Source organism: Astatotilapia calliptera, chromosome 19 (assembly GCF_964374335.1).
Source record: "Astatotilapia calliptera chromosome 19, fAstCal68.1, whole genome shotgun sequence".
Lineage (NCBI taxonomy): Eukaryota > Metazoa > Chordata > Actinopteri > Cichliformes > Cichlidae > Astatotilapia > Astatotilapia calliptera.
The window spans coordinates 21,000,646-21,021,183 of record NC_137440.1 but is presented as its reverse complement, the minus strand read 5'-3'; the positions used below and the strand labels follow the sequence as shown (position 1 = coordinate 21,021,183).

General features: G+C 41.5%; 1 protein-coding gene across 2 annotated transcripts; it reads right to left on the bottom strand.

Annotated features, from left to right (window-relative positions):
- Positions 1–2,474: 2,474 nt before the first annotated feature.
- atr (ATR checkpoint kinase) lies at positions 2,475–20,015 on the bottom strand. Of its 2 annotated transcripts, none has more exons than XM_026152282.2 (48): positions 19,812–20,015; positions 19,569–19,660; positions 18,395–18,547; positions 17,363–18,270; positions 17,123–17,265; positions 16,836–17,012; positions 16,465–16,631; positions 16,144–16,296; positions 15,859–16,057; positions 15,489–15,745; positions 15,197–15,393; positions 14,941–15,041; positions 14,510–14,681; positions 14,142–14,297; positions 13,854–14,048; positions 13,647–13,742; positions 13,391–13,480; positions 13,057–13,152; positions 12,822–12,952; positions 12,544–12,687; positions 12,054–12,147; positions 11,815–11,940; positions 11,211–11,417; positions 10,937–11,050; positions 10,712–10,827; positions 10,375–10,495; positions 10,152–10,289; positions 9,645–9,813; positions 9,154–9,320; positions 8,803–8,967; positions 8,361–8,452; positions 8,165–8,256; positions 7,885–8,062; positions 7,619–7,804; positions 7,308–7,467; positions 6,938–7,117; positions 6,617–6,759; positions 6,172–6,269; positions 5,822–6,051; positions 5,084–5,218; positions 4,781–4,981; positions 4,534–4,677; positions 4,042–4,192; positions 3,784–3,940; positions 3,437–3,590; positions 3,142–3,293; positions 2,950–3,055; positions 2,475–2,792 (listed from the first exon to the last, which is right to left on the bottom strand). In XM_026152282.2, the coding sequence occupies exons 1-48, from the start codon at positions 19,862–19,864 to the stop codon at positions 2,619–2,621; spliced, it is 7,830 nt and encodes a 2,609-aa protein (XP_026008067.2). In that variant the 5' UTR covers positions 19,865–20,015; the 3' UTR covers positions 2,475–2,618. The 2 variants fall into 2 exon arrangements, with proteins under 2 accessions (XP_026008067.2, XP_026008068.2); XM_026152283.2 differs by having other exon boundaries at positions 16,465–16,628.
- Positions 20,016–20,538: the final 523 nt, after the last annotated feature.

Here is a 20,538-nt window from a genome sequence, read left to right as displayed (position 1 = left end):
AGCACAGCAGATTCTGCAATATTCTTACACACTAATTAAGCATTGGAAACCTACCTACTTCTTTGTTCATTGTAAACAATTGTACTTTCTGTAAAGTGGTTTGAATTAAAGAGAAAAGAAAAGTATGTTTTGTTTTGTTTTTTTTCTTCAAGATCTGTTCACATGTACTTAGCAAGAGTGAGTACACAGCGTTAAAAAATGGTACTTAGTGTAGTGAGGAAGGCGAAAAGCAAAGAGAGCATATGAAGGTAATATTGAATTAGGCGCAGTTTTGAAGTGGTGAAAGACAAAGGCATGAGTGCAAGCCTAATAAAAGGTAATAGGAGAGATGTGGAGCAGGCGGAGGACTTAGCTGGAGCAGGAAAAGGCAAAAGGGAAAGGCGAGTGCACGTCTCCCCGCCCCCCAAGCCAGGCCGAGAGAAGGCTTGAAAAAAAAAGGACATTTATCATTTCTTCTTCAGCCAGCCCTTCTCATGGTTTTTACAAAGTACACAGCACAGCAGATTCTGCAATATTCTTACACACTAATTAAGCATTGGAAACGCAGGCCAAGTCTCCAGAGAAATGCTCAACATCCTCTCGTTTAAGTTCAACACCTGTTCCCGAGAGGAGGGAGGAAGAACTGCCTGAAAAATCAGAGGCCAAATTCTCCAAAAAGGATGAGGAGGAACAGTCTGACAAGTCAGAGGACAGATTCTCCAAAGAACATGAGGACATACCCTCTGAGAAGTCTGAGGAGAAACCCTCCACAGATGAGAAAGTGTCTGAAAAGTCAGAGGACAGAGTTTCTGAGGACAAACCCTCAGAAAACGTAGAGGAAAAGCTCTCAGAAGCGTCAGTGTCATCTGCTCAAGTGGAGGAAGTATCCCAAAACCTTGTTTACTTTCTTTTAATTGGACTTCTCGAGAAGTCCAAAAACAGGCGAAAAGGCCGTCTCACTCCTCCAGATGGCGTAACACTAGCTGACATCATTGAGCGTCTCAAAAACTTGGTGCAACCAGAAATCAGCAGCGCGGAGTCTACAACACGTCTGGAAAATGACGTGAGAGGATTGACCAAAAACCTGGTTAAAGGACTCATCAAGGAGTTTGGCTCCCCAGAAAGGATCATGGATGCTGCTTTGGCATGTGATAGTTCATTTGACGAGGCTATTTTGAAGCTCTTGAAAATCCATTTGGGTGTCCCCACAAGTTATCGCCAAAAGTCCAGAGTTGCCAGGTTCTTTTCAGCATTGAAGAAAGCTTTAATGAAACCCTTCAGATGCTGTTTTATGGGCAGCGATGACTAAAGACCTTGACTTTTCCACTGCCTTGCTTCTCGCAAAATCTCGAAGCAGAAGTGATCCAAAAACGGTCTTGAATCATCAATCATAGTGTCAAATCAAATTCCTTTATAGTTTTCCTAAAAAACTATATTTTCATTGTGTCTCCTTTTTGTTTTCCATCGAGTCCAGCCGGCCGCAGCAGATGGCTGCCCCTACATGAGCCTGGTTCTGCTTGAGGTTTCTGCTTTTTATGGCAGTTTTTCCTCCCCACTGTCGCCTTGTGCTTGCTCATAAGGGATCATTTGATTGCTGGAATTTTCTAAAATTGGTGTTTTGAACTTTAAGATAGAGGTCCTGCAGGCCCTCCACCTTAAATTTCAAAACACCTCCAGGAGACTTTGTAGTTAATTGTCATTACAATGAAATAAAAAAAAAAATCCAAATTAAAAACACGTTGACTTTTGTTGTCTGTTCTTGATGTTAACCACGAAAGAAAAAAAAGTGTTGCAGGTGTGTACTCTGGTCATCAGTACTGGTATTTTAATGTATTAGTGTAGAATTTGATATAGGGTTAGAGTCTGTTGACAGTTTATCCTCCTCACAATCCCGAGCGCTTCTTCTGTCGAGCTGGATGTCTTTAATATGAGTTTCCAGAACCGTGGAAAATAACAGCATCGTCGAGCTAAACCGGTCGTCTCTGACAACAGCAACAGATTACAAGTGATAATAAATATTATCACAAATACATTTCCATTTCAGATTATTCCGAATAAAAGTATATTCTCATGCAATTATCTTGGAAAGTGTTTTCCCACTAAAAATATGCAAATACATAAATACAACCAAGTTCATCCTGATCTATCCCAAAGCCAGCTGCAACAACAACCAAGCATTAACAAAAAAGAAAAGTAATAATTACAAATACAGTGATTTTCTGACTACCTGAACTCATCACTAGATAAGAAAAATATTGCTAGCCAAAAACAAATTACTACCTACTTCTTACTCACACCTTCACCCAGTCCACTTTCAGCTTTTTAAGCCGACATTTAATTCTAAGTGGTGCTTTTATGTAAAAAGTTGGGCCAGTTGGCTGTAATCAGGAGTGAAGAAGCAGCAGGAGACAGGGGATTAAAACAATCAGCTGACAAGCCTGTCTAGCTCTGAGAGTTTGAGGGTTAAGAGATTAGAAGATACACACTACAGCACATTTAACCAACAAAATAATTTATTACAAGGGAATGTACAACAGTGCTGCATTTTCAATGTTTTCAAAACGGAAAAAGGCTCAGGAACAAACAGTCAAAAGTGCTTGGATTGCATTATAATCTTCTGAATTGAGTGCTTTTTCTTTCTACAAGTAAGGACCCCAGCCTAAATACATCTGACACAGTAGTTTATCATCCGTGGCTTCTTGTATGAGGTAATGGACGTGCCCCTCAATTGACAGAGGAAGACCCAGCACTTTATTCCTGCTCTTAATCACTCCCTGCAGGCGCTGCTCAATGTCACACACGTGGGTTTTAGCCTAGCAGAGAAATGTAAAGAACAAACATTATTAGGTTTTATTGAACCTGAATGTGCTGTATTTAGCCCAGTTTTCCTCTGGGATTAATAAAGTCTCTCTGGTTTAGATTTGCAAGTAAATATAATTTAAGAGGTAAAAATTCAAGAAACATGCCCACCTTTTCATTAACAATCTCTCCTGTCTCATTGGCCTGAGCTTTTGATAGTCCTTTGGCTTGTTTGCTCCACTCCACCAGTGGGTCATGAAGGAAGGTCTTCAGCACGCTTGCAGGAAAAATTAAAAACAAAAACAGATTTTTAATATTTATGAATGGTTGAATTTGACATTAATACTTTTTATGTGAATGTACCTCATGAGTGGCTCTCTCTGGTCTCTCATTAGTCTTATCGTAACCTCACAGGCTTGCCTAAAGAGGCCCTCGATGCCCATGGGCCCCATAGCATGCACCATGTTTCGAGTCAGACGAAAGGGAACAACCTCTGGCACGTCAAATGTCTCCCCCTAGTGGAAAAGGAGAGAAAAGCACAGGCAAACTTAAAAGCAACAACATGCACTGGTGTTAAGGATACATATAATAAATAATAAATATATGAATATTCCTAAATAATATTTTATTGAATCTAAGGCAAAAAATAAAATAAAACCTTGTTAAAGAGGCAGTTGAAGTCTACATGAACACATTCTCCAGTGAAGGAATCAAAGAGGATGTTTTCTCCGTGGCGATCTCCCAGACCCAGGATGTAGCCCACCATGGACATCACAGCAGTGGAGCGGCAGTATGCTGAACGACTGCTGTACCTGTAAACACACAAATACTCCAAAGATTTATTCTTGGATTTAAGTTACACTTGAAGCAGATTTTTGAAAAATTCTGAATTGAAATAACTTCTTTCAAATGTGGTCAAGATGTTAAATGAAAATGACTAACATTTCTGGTAAAGCAGTGACTTCCAGGAGTATAATTATAGCAGTGTTGTAGTGAAAGTCATACCATGACGTGGGGTCAGGAAAGGTCCGGAGGAACCATTCATAGAAGACAGGGGGGTGTCGAGCACACAGCACCTCCTTGTGGATTCGCAGTTTTTCCTCAAAGGGAGCTGTCTTGGGAAGAATAAGCTTCCTGAGCTCTTTACCTGATAGGTAGATACCTTAAAAACACAGAAAAGGTGAACAACTTAATTACTTCCTAACATTTACTTAAAAAAAAAAGAAAAGGTTTTTGATTGTAGGTGTTATAAGTAAGGGATACCTCTCTCTTTGTACAGCTTTGTGAGAATGTGCCGCAGCCCGGCAGTGTTGTTAACCCATTCAATGATGCCACACTCCTCATTGAGGGGAATCACAGCATAAGTCCGGATGTGTAGCTCCCTCCGTCTGGACTCAGCATCTTTACGGAGGCACTACAACAGTACACACACAGTACAAACAAGCACATATAAATGCTGTTCTTCTCACATTTTCTCAAGTATTGTCATGTAATTTGCACACATATTGATTGATTTAGTACAGCTCTGCTACATAATGAGCTCCTAACTGCAAAGAAAAAAAAAAGGTTCAGTTTTTATTCACATTATGAGAAGAGGCTAATATTTCATTTTAACTTTGAGGCCAGAACAACACATAAAATAAGATTGAACCTCTAAAAGTTAGTAAGTTTGTTTATTCTGACCTAACATGCAAGTCGCTCTATGGCCAGAACTCACTATATATCCATTTAGTTTGAATGAAATCTCCCAGATACCTTATTGATGAGACAGTTGAACTCCATAAGTCTGCAGTCCTTCCTCAGGTCATCTTTAGGTTTACACATCATGGTGTAACCCCGACCATCCGAACCCTTCAGGCTTATCTTCTTTGGCTTCTGCAAAGAGGCCAGGATCTCCACCTACACAAACAAGATTATTTTCTGTAACTGTCAATCAACTCCTGCCGAATGTTAAACATACCGTGGCGGCCGGTCAGAATAGTTAACACCCTCTTTCTCTTACACTGTCTTCAAAACCATCCAGGTATGCCCAGTGTCCAGGAAAAGCATCATGCTGTGTGTTTTCCCCGCCTGTGGAGGGCAGCGTTGGGATGAGGACAGACTGCAGAGGGATCAGGATCTGACTGAATGTCGGCTCCTCCACCAAACGTTTTAGCTGCTTGAAGTGAATGCTCATACTGAGGGTGGTGCTGTTACCATTCACCTGTAAGACACATATAGAAACATCTCTACTCCTGCCTAAAGATGATTTAAGGATTGAGAAGTCATAGACTATTGAAGTGTATTTGTGCATGGGCGTGTATACCGGTTTATTACAAAGCTCCAAAAGCTTGTCTGTCAGTCTGTTGGCATCTCCAATGAATTTTTCCAGGGACTGTTTAAGACTGACGGCTTTCTTAAGGATCTGATTACAGCGATTCATGCGCATGGGGTAGGATGACTGGAAAGAAAAGAAAAGCAGACATAAATAAATGCTGTATTTTGGACGCAGAAGCAGTTGATTACAAAAACTAACAGAGAAATTGTAATTTTGATTTGAACTGATCTGCTAAATAACATTTCAAATTAAAAAAAACCCCCCACATAAACAGACTTGCAAATGTTAAACTTTATAGTCACCCCTCATTTGTTTATATTTTGCTTCCAAAGACCCAGACCTTCTAGTAATTTCTTAAAGTGGTCTTGAGCAATAGTTCCCCAGGCTTTCTGGAGGGATTTCAAAGGGTTTGTTTAGACAGTGGCTACTACATAAGTGGATGACAAAAGAAGAGATGCATTTATTATCTGTTATGGAAGGCAGCCAACATCTGAGGAAAAGCTTTGAATGTCCTCCAAGAAGCCTGGAGAACTATTCCTGAATATTCCTAATCCTACCTAATGAAATGACAAAACAACTTGCCTAAGAGAGTTCAGGCTGTGTTGAAGAATAAAAGTGGATATATCAAATACTGACTTTCAAGCTCATTAGGATTACAAAGGCTATATTTCCATGTTTATAGAAATCACCATCAATCTTAAATGAGGGGTGGCTCATTTCTCTCACCTTGCACACCGCAGTCATTAGCCACATAGCTTGCTGGGGGTATGTGAGGAACACTTTGGCCACAATGGTCATGAGGACATTGAAGACCTCATCGCTGGAGTGACACACCCTGGAGATCAGCTGGGAAAATGCGGTCAGGAACTGGTACGGCGCCAGCTTAGCACAGTGCTCGCTCACTACTGTGTTGATTTTACTCAGCTCCTGTCGCATCTGTCTGTCTGCTCGCCCAGCTGAGGTGAAGGAATAGGTATAATATCAAGTGTTAATGAAAAGCCAATGAAATGCTAAAAATTTGCAAATTAATTAGACTGAAACTAGAAATATCTCCCTGCCCTGTGTGATTTGCCCACCTTTCTCACATTCACACACTTTAGCTCCATAGTCCAGCCAAAGAGACAGCATACGAGGCATGGCCTGGTAGATATACTGGTTTCCAAACTGCAGAGCACTAGGAGGGAGAAAGTTGATAAGTGTGTTGTTTGATGAAGAAATTAACAGCTGTGAAGTAGCTAATAGAAGCTCTGATTGTAGTCTACAGCAGGGGTGTGCAACTCCAGTCCCCGAGAGCTACTGTCCTGCAGCTTTTAGATGCATCTTTGTTCCGACACACCTGAATCAATGAATGGCTTGTTATCAGGCCTTTGGCAAACTTGATGGCATGCTGAAGAATTAATCCAACCATTTGATTCAGCTGTGTTGGAGTAGAGATGCATATTAAAGCTGCAGGACCGAGAACTGGAGTTGGAGACTCTGGGTCTACAGGGCTGCAAATCAGCAGAAAGAACAAGAACTTACTTCCCGAAGAATGTGACGATGTAACGGATCAGATTACCCTGTTTCTCCAGCTTGTTATCTGTCACCATTGGCATGACTTTGTCATAGTATTTGGCTAAGTAGAAGTTACCATCCTCCCACTCTGGTAGGAGGTTAGTCACATCCTAAAAACAAAACAAAACAAAAAACACATAAGGTAAAGACAAGTGATGCAGAAATCTGCTTTGGTGCCACATCACTGTGAGGGTGATCTCTGACATTTGCATCATTGCATTTTTCACTTTTTTGTCTTTTTATGAAACATTTTCAGAATCTAGTTTAAAAGTGTGTAGATATATCAACCCTGTATGTCTTCATGATGGCATTAGACTCGAAGTTGGCCGTCTCCTCCATGAAGCGCCCCACCAGCAGCATGGCTTTGCCTTTAGTCTGGAGACTGCGAGGATCTGTCAGGGGCTGATCTTCAGGGAAACACTGAGCCACACCCTTCTGCAGGACAATCAGGGCTTGGTGGACATCGCCCTGATGACATTCAGGCAGACAAATTAGGCTATATTAGTTTAATTTGATTATGCACATGTATGAAAATCTAATTTGCAGATAGGAAGACACTAAAGAAAATACGTTTTCTGGTCCTGTACAAATGTGAATAATTTGCATACAGTTTTGCATCATATATTGAATGCTGGTTTTATTTGTAGCCTGGTTATACCTTAGACCAAAGCCACTTTGCCTTCTCTGTGACCAGTTCAGCAAGATTTGTATTTTCTGCATTGAGAAGGGCGTTAAAGGCGGTCTGATGGTGTCCTGCTTTCCTGGCAACCCGGGCACTTTGTAACCAGCACTCCCCAACCAGCTCCTGACATACAGGTCTGCAGAGTGAGATGATACATGCAGATGTGAGTTCAGAAAGATTTGAAAATGTTGTATTAAGAAGAAATTTTAAACTGATTTCTCTAATGTGTGTGTTTCAGAAAAACAGCATGTTAAAATCTGTGCAACTAAAAAGTGATGTTTCCTTACTGCGTTCCCAAACTGAGCAGGGCACGGCGGAGAGCCAGGACTGGCTCCTTGGCCCTGAAAGAGTTTTGCGTCATCTCCAGCCGATCTGACCAATGAGGAGGCAGTTGGCTGAGGTTGGACCCGGATCCCTGTCTCTGTTTCAGCAGCTCAGTGAAGGTGTGCTCCAACTCACTGAGCATGTGGAGTCTAAACACACGTAAAAGCTTTTTTAGAAAGTTATTAAAACACAACACACTTGACTCCAAACTGAGCTGACATCCACAGACCTGACAATATACTCGTATCCTCTCTGGTAGGTTCCACACTCATAACTGGCAGCAGACAGAGGGACGACCTGTTCTTTCCTCACCAGCTTCAGCTTCTCATAGAAATTTTCAGCATCCTGCTTCTTAGCTGAGAGCAGCAACTGGCCGAGCCGCACACCCCATGTGCTGGACTGCTGGTCTGGAGACACAGAATAGAAAACTATGCTTTAAGCAGATCCATGCAGCATGTAGTCACCAGTGATTTCAGATGTTGCAAATACATGCTGTGTTTCTGCACTACCTGAACTCAAATAATCTTCCAGCAGGTCCCATTTTCCAAGCTTCCAGGCTGCCTCTACTCTGTAGGTGTTGAGTTCTGACTTCCACTGGTGCCTAAATGGACATACAATGCTACATTAGGCAAACCTATATTAACCTAAATTTTAAAAATTACATTTAATAAGAAATAGATGTACACTGATATGTATTTTTCTTACTTGTTGGCCAGTACTCCATTGACTTGCGTGATGACTGTGGACAGCTGTCCCAGGCCGAGCATGGAGGTCATCACTCCATGATAGTGAGCGATCTTTATACAAAGCGATAATTGAAATGATCAAGAAAGAAAAAACAGTGAGTTAATTATCTTTTATGTCGATATCATAAATAACATATTGTAAGAAAACATATAAAACTGGCATAGTATATGTACACTTACCGGTTTATTAAGCATGTCAGTTATTTTAAATGCAAATAACTAATCAGTCAATCACATGGTAGCAGCTCAATGCATTTAGACAGGTACACAAGATCAATTTCAACCCAACCAAGTATCAGAATCAAGGAGAAAGGTGATTAAAGTGGCTTTGAACACACCACTGAAATACTCAGTCGCACCAACTGGGTGTACATGTTTATGGACTACATGTGTTTGGGTACCTGGTCTGACTCCAGCTGTATGGCTCTGTCATAGCACGCGGTGGCGTCACGGAGCAGGCCGATGCTTTCATGCTCAAGTATCTGTTCCTGGAGTGATGGCTCCTCCCTCCTCAGAGCGTTGACACCTCTCACTCCATCCGGCTCGTGCATTGCAGCGTACAGCGTCTGTGGCAAGCAATCACGTACATCACAGAGCTTAAAGTTCACCACAGAGATTAATTGGATGAGTGGTTAAAAGACAAGTGCACTTGTACTATTGGACTCGTTGCTGTCAAGATAACTTTTATAATGCAGTCAAAAGTCCTGAGTCAATCTTTTATTTAATGGTTAATAACCAAATTGTTTTCTGACCTGCAGGAATGAGAGATGGTCTTGTATGTTCTCTTTATTTTCCAGGATGTAAGCTTCAAAGTGCATGAGGGCACGAGTGTACGCTTTGGATCGTAGAGAGGCCTTGGCCAGGACATCCTGCGGGATATCTTTCAGGAAGGCCACCACGCGCTGATAATCCCCACTCTCTGCAATATCATGTTATAATTCTTTACTTTATTAAAGCAACAAGGTGAGTGAACAATGAGGAGAACTGAATTTTATTTAGTTATTTTCTTATACAGTTCAATGCAAATAATGCATAAAAGCCTCAATATTATCATGTAAATAATAGCAATATAAATTGCTATAGAGTTGACTGAGTAAATACATCTTTTTCAACAGTGACTGAAGCTATGCATCTTTTCATTAGTCCGTAGATTATTGTAGGGTCTACCTTACAATATACAGTGCCTTGAAGCGACTGTTGTTATGGATAAATAAAACTGAATTGAACTGAATTGAATTCTTACCATGTTTGGGTTTGGAGTAGAGGATGTGGCGACTCCACTGTGTAAGGTGTGACAGCATGCTGAACACAGTCTGAGTGCTCAGCTGTGACAGGCTGGAGGCCGTCTTCTGGGCAAGCCCCTCGGCTTGTCCATCTCCCTCTGTCAGCACAGCCAGCATTTCCTCTGTAACCTTTGACAGAAACAAGAATGGAACAACAAGGAATGAGAATTAGAACAAGATTAGAACTGAAGACATCAGAGGGACAGCTCAGGTTGAACGGTTTGAAGACAAAGTTAGACAAGCAAGGCTGAGGTGGTTTTGGACATATGCAGAGGAGGGATAGTGGATATACTGGACAAAGGATGCTGAATATGAAGCTGCCAGGCAGGAGGAAAGAAGTAAATTAGAGGATTCATGGATGCAGTGAATGAGGCCATGCAGAGGGGCTGGTGTGACAGAGGAGGATGGTAGGGATCAGGTGAGATGGAGGCAACTGAACTACTGTGGTGGTTCAGATGTGTCCTCACCTCTTGTTGCTCTGCAGGAGTGCAGCCCAGCAGCATGTAGAGCAGAATATGAGGCAGCAGGTAGATTGTGACCTTGTAGTCGTGTTTGATGATGAAACTACAGCATCTGAACACTTTGCTGGCCAACTCGTGTCTCACCTGGAGAGCAAAGAAACTTCCCTTAACTTCTGGCTTGGAAAACAAGATAAAGCTGGGGAAAAACTTCAAAAAGAGATGGGTTAACCTTGCTGATGAGGTATCCAGCCCAGGTGGCTGACCAGTCAGAGAATTTGCTGCCTCTGTTGCTGAGGTACACAGGTTTCTTCAGCTTAGACCAGTTCACCTCCTTCTGACTGCTCTTATATCTGCAGGTAAGAGTAGAAAATAACAGATTTACAAAAAGAGAAGTTAAAAAAATGGAAGGACTTAGTGAGTACTAAAAGATTGCAGGCAAGAAGATAAAATGTTGGAGAAGGGAGGAGAGAAGAGGAAAAATAACTGTCGTCTGAGGGATTTTTAAGTCCTGAATTCTGAGACCATTACAAATGAGACTATGTGTGTACGAAGGTGTAAACTTAGACCTGCTGTTGAGGTGAGGCTCCAGTATTTCTTGAATTTGCTCGGGGAATCTTCTCCACAGACGTCGGCCCGCTGAGTCAGTTCGACCTTCGCGACACTCAAATATGGAAAGCAGTTCCTACAGTGGATATAAAATCACCAATACAAACAAACATTTCAACATAACCCCGCAAAAATAAATAAATACAATAGAGGAACAAACACAAATAATTAAAGCTGTTGCGTACCTGAATTGCATAAGCAGCAGAGTCCTGGGCTCTCACATCATCAGCGTACGCCAGAAATGTTCTGGTCAGTTCAGTCAGCAAATCATAGGCAAAGTTAGGATCATCCACTCCGCTCTGCCACAGAGAAAAAACAAACAAACATACAGTTCAGTTATCTTTGCTTCACACACAGTAACTAACACACACACACACACACACACACACACACACACACACACACACACACACACACATATAATTATCATTACATTTGCAATCTATGTTAGTTATTTACCACAAAGATGTTGCGGTTGCCGTGGGTGTGTGTTTGCGACAGATCCAAGCGTCCCGGATCCACGGCGCCCAGCTCCCCCAGACACTCCCCACAGAGGAGCCTGGCCTCTGGGGATGAATCCTGGCAGCCTTTCAGCAGCACTGATACCAGGTTGGAGATGACCGGCTCCACTGCTTCACTCGCACAAACCTGCCGCAGCAGCCACTCCTGCACTCCAGAAAACAGAGGAACATATTTATAGATGTGTTAAGTTAAAGTAAATTTGTGGGTAACGGTGAGGATTTAACATGGGCTATGCTAGAAGTGTAGTAAGAACTGAACTAAGAATTAGAATTAAGAACTGAAACACCAATTTAGGTGCTAAGATGTATTATAGTATGTTAATTTATGGACACATCCATTGTACATAATTCTTAATGCTAATGACCCAACTTTCAGGCTTACACCTTTCACAACAACAAATCGTTTGAAAAAGATAACACAGCCGGTGATTTTGGAATGATGCAGTCTAATGGTTTCATTATATATATTTTGCATTCTTTTCTGAGTTCTCTTTGCAAACATGGAGCTGTTACTTCACTGTAGCACTTCATTGAGTGTGTACCTGGTTGCTGTGCATCATGTCCCTGAGGCTGGTCAGCGCGTGGATCCTCACGTCCACGTTCTCATGCTGGACGGCTCTCATGGAGAGCTGCAGTGCGGCAGCCAAGTCACTGCTGCTGGCCGCCAGCTGGAAGAAGAAAAGATAAAATACAACACAACAATGTGTTGTACGTATGATCACTGTCAACCAGCCTTTTGTTTCACATTCATTTTACTTTCTGTTGTGCCCTTCATACAGACCTTTTTATAATCCTGCATTACTGTGTGGATGTCTTTTAGCTCTGGATGGTCTGGTAGAAAGTAAATCTCATGGAGGTAGTCACTGACTTCTTCCCTGTAATTAAATGACAGAAGTGAGGCATCTAAAAGCGCACATACACCCACACCTATGTACATATACAAACACACTCTTTCAAGTACCTACATACGCATACATACATACTCATCCATGTGTACCCTTTTACACATTGTTGTGTATGTCTACACAAGTGTCCATTCAGCACAAAAAGGAAATAAGACCAGTTGTGCACAAGAAAAATCTGGTTGATTGAAAAGAGGATGAGATGGGAATGAATAAGATCCTTTTCCCACATTATTCACAATCCTTTTGCATACTCTAAAACCATTTTGACCAGTTTAACTAATGAGGGAAGTTAAAACTGTAACCGAAAGATGTGTCTTTGTGTTTGCACGCTGATCAAATGTGCACATTTGTGCTTATGTTTGCTACCTGTTGTCCAGGATGAGGAAGCGGATGATGGCGGCAGTTTCTTTGGGCTGCAGTGGAATCAAGGGGAGCAAAGCAACAATAACGTGACTCAGTAGGGGGCCCAGGTGTGCAGGCTCCACACTCCTCACAAAACAATCCCATGTCCTACCCAGAGGAAAAGGGAGTGTATATAAAAAAAAAAAACGAATTAGAAACAGATGTCTGAGCAAATGCCAACGAATAATAAAGATAAATGCATCACAATATGTGACTTTATGTGCAAGTATACAAGTACTGACTGGCAGCAGAGGAGAGGGAAGTCCTCTCTGTATCGCAGGCCGGTGCGTAATGTCGTCATCATCTTCACTCTGACAGAGCTGATGTGTTTGGAGCCCATCAGTCGCATCAGAGCCATCACACTTGTCAAAACCTGCACGAAGAACAGGCAGACATGTTCACTTTGAGCCAAGGAGATCTTTATTGGACAATTAACCAATCAGATTTAAAATTCTGGTATTTTAGAGGATCAATTACCAGTTTCTTGCGGTTTTTTTCTCCTGCACTGGAGCTAAGCAGCTGCATGTTGAAAAAGGCAAGAATCCCCAGCAGCTTTGGCTGTAAGTAGTCAGCCTAAAGATAAAAACAAGACATTCATTAATGGATAATTAGCAGAGGATTAGTTGCTTATTATCTCTTTCATTTTTTTTTTTTGCATAGAAAAATTACATTTTTGTTTTAAATTAATTACATAAAACATATCTCACAGATTCTGAAGCCTAAATTGTTTCATAAAGCATTTTTGTCTAGTCAAATGTCAAAAAGACAAGAAACTAAAACACTGATATGAAATGCAGAGGATGCCAAGTACCATAAGTTCTGAGGTGGTGATGTCTCGGGGTCCCTGGTACGGATCATCACTGGATGCAAAGGAGGCCAGGATTGCCAAGCCATTGAATACCTGCAAAGAAATAAACACTTATGAGAACAGAAACTAGAGTCTGTGTTTTAGATCATTTGTGAGTTTTATTCAAGAGGAGGCCTTGTGCAGAATAATTTCCTCAAAGCCACATATTTTGAAATAGATTTAATGTTTAGAAAATCTGTTTCCACATATGTGTGTCAACCTGTTGGTAGTGCTCTCCAAGACGCAGCAGCAGCTCATTATGAAGACCCTGGAAGTCTTGGCGTAGCAGAGATCCCAGTTCAATTTCTGTCTCACTCTGAAAGAACATGAAGGAGAAGAAAAATAAACTTGTTTTTAAGATAACCTCTTCAGGTACATGACTCTAAATCATGTTTCAGCTGTAAAATGCAAGTAAAGTTGTTCATACTTGTAGGTAGTGAAAGGCCCTCTCCAGCTCCTCCTTTGTGCAAGAACAGACCAGATGGCTGAAGATGTACTTAAAGTTGTTGATCAGGATCTCTCTCCTGTTTGCCTTCAACTCAATGGCCAAAGTTCGAATGAGAGCAGAGCCTGTAGAGCTTGCTTTTGCTGCTAGGTAAGGCAGCAACACCTGGAGGGTCCGCTGCATTAACAAACATGCAAGAAAGCACCAATGTACATCACATAAAGAGTGCTTACTATCTGTGTGTGGATGCGTGTGCATGACTGTACATACGGTGAGGAAGCGGTGGAGGTCTGGAAAGTCAAAAGCATGCGCGATCTGAGCAAGAATATCCAGAGCCAGCTCCCTCTGATTGGCTGACTCGGTTCCTTGATCTGGTGTGCTCCGCAGGGCTGACGCATGGCGCGAATGTAGTGACTCCACCAGGAACTAAAAGGCAAAGAAGATATAGTAATGGACTGTAGATTTTCCACAAAAAACAGTATCTAAAACAGACCAAATGAAAACTAAACCAATGCAATTTTCAAACATTAAATCCACATATATACTATGAATAACAGTATTATAGAGCAAGTCATCTAACTCATAATAAGCAGGTGAATAGGATGGGTTTGGTCCAATTTAAACAAAAGACTAGATACCTGGCAGATAGGGTTCTTGTACTGACTGAAGAGTGTCTGCAGTTTCAAGCCTTTAGTGGTGGCCAGGGCTCGAATTTGAGTGTAAGCAGCTACAGACACCTGGGACGACTTGGACAGGAGACAGTGGAGCAGACGCAGCAGAGAGAACGACACCAAACTACCCTGAGAGGCTCTGACAGAAGAGGAAAGGGGAATGAAGAAATTTCCTTCATTAAGTAGTCTTTTTAAATGTATTAACAAAAGAAATCATCTGTTTTCTACATCTAAGTGGATATGAAAATAATACAAACTAATAACAACTAGCAACACAACATTTTATTTCTGTATATAAGGTCAATAATTTTATCTCCCATCTTATAACATATTATTCATTAAAAACAATTACTATAACTCATACAGCTTGTGGAATAAAAAAAAAGCTGTTTATATACCTGCCGATCTCTCCAGTGGTGAGGATCAGAGTGTTACGCAGGTCATCATCTCTGTTAAGTTTAGCAGTGCTGAATGCCTCTTTAAGACGTGCAACCAGGAGCTGTGATGGTGACACACACCACATCAAAAAACAAGTAAACATGCAACATTAAACTATATTGATTGAGGGGAATATGGTGAAATTTTACCCTGATAAAAATATAATTAGGTTATAATAATAAAAATATAAGAAAAACTGGAGTCAGAATTGCTCACCTCATTCAAAGAGCCCTGCTCAGAGTTTCTAGTGGTCTCTGCTAGCAGGAAACGCACTGATTGGCTGAAGCGTGTTCTAACCACAGGATCGGAATCCTCCATTAGACCAATCAGGGCACAGAGTACGGCTCGGGAATCGCTGTCTGCACCAGTGAGATTCACATGCTGGCACAGGTGGGGAAGAGCTTCTAGGAAAGCTGGCAGTGAAATGTATAAAATGTTTAAGAAAACAGCAGCTGTGAACTGATTTCAATGCATCAGCTGTTGTGAAAAACTTATGGTTAAAAGGTACCTTGTTTCACGGTGCTTGGAGCTTGTGGTCTGAGCAATGGTAGGAAGGGTCTAACAACAGATGCCTTGAGGGATGGCACTGCTTTCCCAGCATGATCTGTTTCAAGACTACAAGAGAGGCAAAGGATTTTGGGAAGACAAGTGGAGTCTGTGTGGATGTCACTAAGGCTGGAGAGCTCTGATTGGAGGCAGCTCAGCTGACCAATGATCCTGGCAAGTTCCTTCTTCACCTGCTCCGAACTGTCCTCCAGCTTGGAACTACAATTATCAAACATACGCCATGAAATATAACAAAGTAACTGATGATATCAATGAAAGAAAGACAGAAAATATCAGTGGTCAAGTACTAAGTAATGTATGAGTTTCCATACAGCAAAGTAGTGCCAATGAGGTTGTAGTGCATGTTTCCCAGATGGTGGAGAAGAAGAGGGAAAGCCTTGACTGCTGCTACTCTCACCACCTCCTCCTGACTCTGCAGCGCCTTTGAAAACACACACACGCGCCACGTCTCGCACACACCGCCATGTAAAAAGGCCAGCAGCGACACGCAATCGGCCTGGACCTCAGGTGCTGGAAAGAAAGACGTCTTTAAATGACTTTTAAAGCAGTCGTTTAGGTTTTCATTAAAAGAAAAAGAAGCACACAGGAACACTCACAGTAGCAGAAACCGAGTCTCTGCGCCAAGGCTAGCAACCAGGAAGGGAAGCCTGAAGTCTTATAGGCTGAGACAGACTTGTTCTCACACACCCAAGGAAGAGACAACAGAGCACACACATGTTGTTGGAGCCTGTCATCATTCTGGCTGCTCACTAAAAAAAAAAGAAAAAAAAGAAGATTATGATTATAATAAAGGATGTGTATCTGGCTTGATTTCTATCTTCAAATTAAACACAAACAAATATGGAAAATACATCAACTTTTATTTTGACAACAAACTAAACCAAAAACATCTGGTATTTTTGTATTTAGATCCTTACTTGTCAGGTAAAGTATAGAGTCGAGGACCCTGACAGTGATCTGGACAGCAGACTGAAAGTAGCTCCGATTTGACACAGGCTGAGATCCTCCTTCTAACACTGACTGACAGCTCTTCAGGGCCCTGCTCAGCGTCTCAGTGGGAACCCAAAGGAGAGGTGACAAGCTGCTATAACAAAGAGATGTTGAGGTGAATAATATGCTATTAATCACTGTGAACGACATATGTCAAACTGGAGCCAGGAAAGTAAGCAATCTCTAATATTAAACACTATTAAAATAAAAAACTAGAGAAAAAGTTTTTCTGAGAGGCAGAAAAAAGATAAAAAGGAGAGGGCTTGTGTAAGAGCACGGGTGTATGTTTGGGAATTACCTAACGGGTGAGGAGCAGAGGGCTGCCTGATGGAGAATGAGGGCCAGTCCCTGCAGAGCAGACGCACTCTGGGTGGTCTCAGGCTTAGCAGAACTGGAGTCCAAAAGCATCAGCAGCTCCTCCAGCCGACTGTTTAATGCAGCCCAAACCTTACTGTGAACACGCATGTCCATTTTGCTTAAGATAGAGACACAGACATTACTTCAATACGACATATGAGACATTTTAAAAAAAATTGTTTGAGATTTTCATGGTTATTGCCAAATAGTAAATGTTGATGCACTCACCTTGAGGATGTTTTAGGAGTTTTACCGACTGAACTGGTGGCAGATTTGCAAGACTTCTTGGCAGGTGTTGCTCCATCTTTACACTCCTGCAGCACTAAAGCTGTCTCAGCCTTCAGGGCAGCTCGGAGAAACCCTTCTGCACACTGCGAACAACAAGCATAGCACATATTGTAAAGAGGGAAACACTGTATGGATATCAAAAGGATAATTTAAAAGGAAACACAAAGAACAGAGTTGTACTTCAGCTTGATTTGCTGTCCCCACGGTGCATGCTAGTGTCCCGCAGACTTCGGTGACCCGCTGCCTCCTAAGCAACGCGGCGCTCTCATAAACTGGTGCTACAGATAGCGAGAAGCTAAACAGCAGGCAAAGTGACTCGGTCACTTCTACACCTAACTTGACACCAGCTCCAGCAAGAGTGCAAACACACTCGAACATCTGTGAGAGGTGGATGGGCTCAAAGTGTGAGTGAGAAACATACGATTGCTGAAACACGCAGCGGGTCAGGCTTAACAGCTCTCCTTCGTAAGCTTGCTTCTCATTTATGTTTGCTGTGGCAGAGTAGGAATGTGTTTCCAGCAACTGGAAGTAGGCTGCAAAGAATTCGTGGCCCTGCATCTCAGGAAATCCTCTGAGCTCCACCAGTGTTCTCAGCATCACCATGGAGGCTTTCCTCAGCCTGATGTTCCCGTTGGACAGGATGAAGCATGCAGCTTCCCAGGCTACACTCAGGTCACGACGGGAGATGACTCCCCTCAGAGACTCAGTTATGATGTTGATCGTTACGAGTGTCAGCGACTCCAAGGCAGCAGGTGAGGAGAGCACAAGGGCAGAGGGGGTGAGGTATGAGGAGGAACAGAGGGGGGATAAACTGAAGCACTTGAGGTTTATAGGCCACTGGTTCTTTGTGTGAATGTCCAAAACATGTCCCTGTCCTGCAAGTGTGCAAATATGTGCATACAGGTTATGGCTGAGTTCCTGGGACAGAAATATGAGTTCCTGAATGAGGCAATTAAAGATAAATGGTGCCCGGACTCTCAGAGTGTGAAATAAAGAGCACAACACAGCAGAGACCCGTCCATGGATGATATCACAGCCTGGAGCTGCTGCCACACGAAGGAAACGCACCGCCACCCACTTACTGAAGTCTAAAATCAAGACAAGGAATGAGAAGATATTAAAGGACTAAACTAAAAAGGCAAAACATGTTCAGCTTTATTTTCTCTAATTTCTGAAATCACTTATGGCAGCATTTTGAGAAGAATTTCCTACCAGTGCAGCTCTGTGTTGTTTCTGGGTATTCAGCAGGCTGACAGGCAGGGTTGGCAAACATCAGAGATGAAGATTTAACTATGTGCTGCACAAAGTCCAGCAGCATCACACAGGCTGGCTCTGAGGTGGACTTCTTACTTAGCCCTAAAGCAACTGGAAGAAAAGACAACTGCTTTGTTAAAAGAGCTGGTACACATACAGAGGATAAGTCAAATATTCTTGCAATATTAACTTGAAAAGTCACTAAATGATAAAAAGCTTAAAAAAGCAACACATCATGTCAAGATCTAAAGAATCTGCTGAGAAAGTCATTGACATCTATCGATCTTGAAAGGGTTACAAAACCATTTCTAAGGCTTTGAGACTCCAGTGATCCACAGCGAGAACCATGAGCCACAAATGGAGAACGCTTTTAACAGTGGAAAACCTTCCCAGGAGTGGACAGCCAACCAAAATTGCTCAGAGAGTGTATCAACAACTCATCCAGTAAGTTACAAAAGAACCACGAATAATGATCAGTGATCCCACACCCACCAGGAAGTCTTAAATGCATAAAAAACCCCCATAAAAATCAAAGTGAAAGTTCTGCAGTGGCCTAGTCAAAGTACAGGCTTAAATATAATTTAAATGCTTTGGCATGACCTTAAACAGACCGCTCATGCTTGAAAAACTTCCATTATGGCTGATGTTATGTGAAAGACTTGTTGCAACTTATCACCAACACTTGATTGCAGTTCTTCCTTTTAAGGTTGGCACAACCAGTTATTAGGTTTAGGGGGCAGTTACTTTTTCACACAGGTTTAGATAGGTTTTTTTCCCTATTTTTATCATCATCATCATCAATCTTTATTTATTTATTTTTAACAGGATTTTTTCAGGAATTTATAATTTGCATGTTACATTTACTTAGGCCATCTCTGTCTATTTTAAAAATTTGTCTAATGATCTAAAACATGCACGTTTGACAAATATACAAAAAAAGGGAAAAGAAATCAGCGAAGTATATTAACAAGAGGGAATAGTAGTCATGGTAAGCAACAACTTCAGGGAATGTTTCAGCAGATAAGTCTGACAGTGTGCACCAAAAAGCTGTTTGTTTGTTTTTTATTGATGTCCTTTCAGAGGCTTTTATTATGGTGACCACCCCTAGTATGTGTCGATATTCCCGGCTTACCGACATCCACATCTGTCAGTATCCTGTCGATGAACTGGCAGAGAATCTGTCGAGGTTTCTGTACCACCTGGCCGTACTCTGCAGCGCTCGCACTGCAAATATCAGCACGATGTTATTCACAGAGACATGACGAAGCAAAGGTTTTTTATCGACTTCAATAAGTAAAGACGAGGACTCACTTTAGCCCAAATAAGTGGTACTGTTAACTACTTAGCTCTTAGCCAACTTTAGCCGTGTACTCACCTAGCTAGCTCCTGAAGAGCCGGTATCATCGCAGACATTTCCAGACCTTCCATTTTTAAACTTTTTGTGTCGCTGTTCGATAAAACTCTTTAATACATTAATATATAGCTCTGTCTAATCATTTTAACCAGTACACATCTCCACGTCTCCTTCTGCCTGTCAAGTCTTTCCAAAACTTTCGCTCCAAAATGACGTTTCTGTTTTGATACGGAAGCCAGCGAGGGTCTATAAGCTCAAACAAAACGCAAACTAGTAAATGCTCCCTCTGGTCGCTAAAGTAACGTTAAAGTATGTGTTTTACGGCAGGAAAATGTTTTTAAAAATTGTTTAAAAAATGTTAATAGTAAAGGTACCACAGGCCCATAGTAAAGGTCTTAAAAAGTAGGTAGGGTAAAAATATACACAACAGTGATGTTTTTTAAAGGAGAAGTAAAAAAGGTGAAATAAAAAATCTAATTGAGACTGTGCAAAAGAGTAGTGCAATTGCAGTAGTAAATAATATGTAACAAGAGGGTATAATACAAAATAGTACAATGTAAATATTTGTGAAACTGTGTATGCCTACCTACAAATGTGTTACTTAACTATTCATGAGGCATTTGTATGTATTTTGTGATTAGAATTTAATGTATATCTTAATTAAGTTGCTAAATTCAAAATTACAGTAGAATTCCTTAAATCAGTTAAATGGCATTTATATAGTACAAAGTCACAACAAAAGACACAT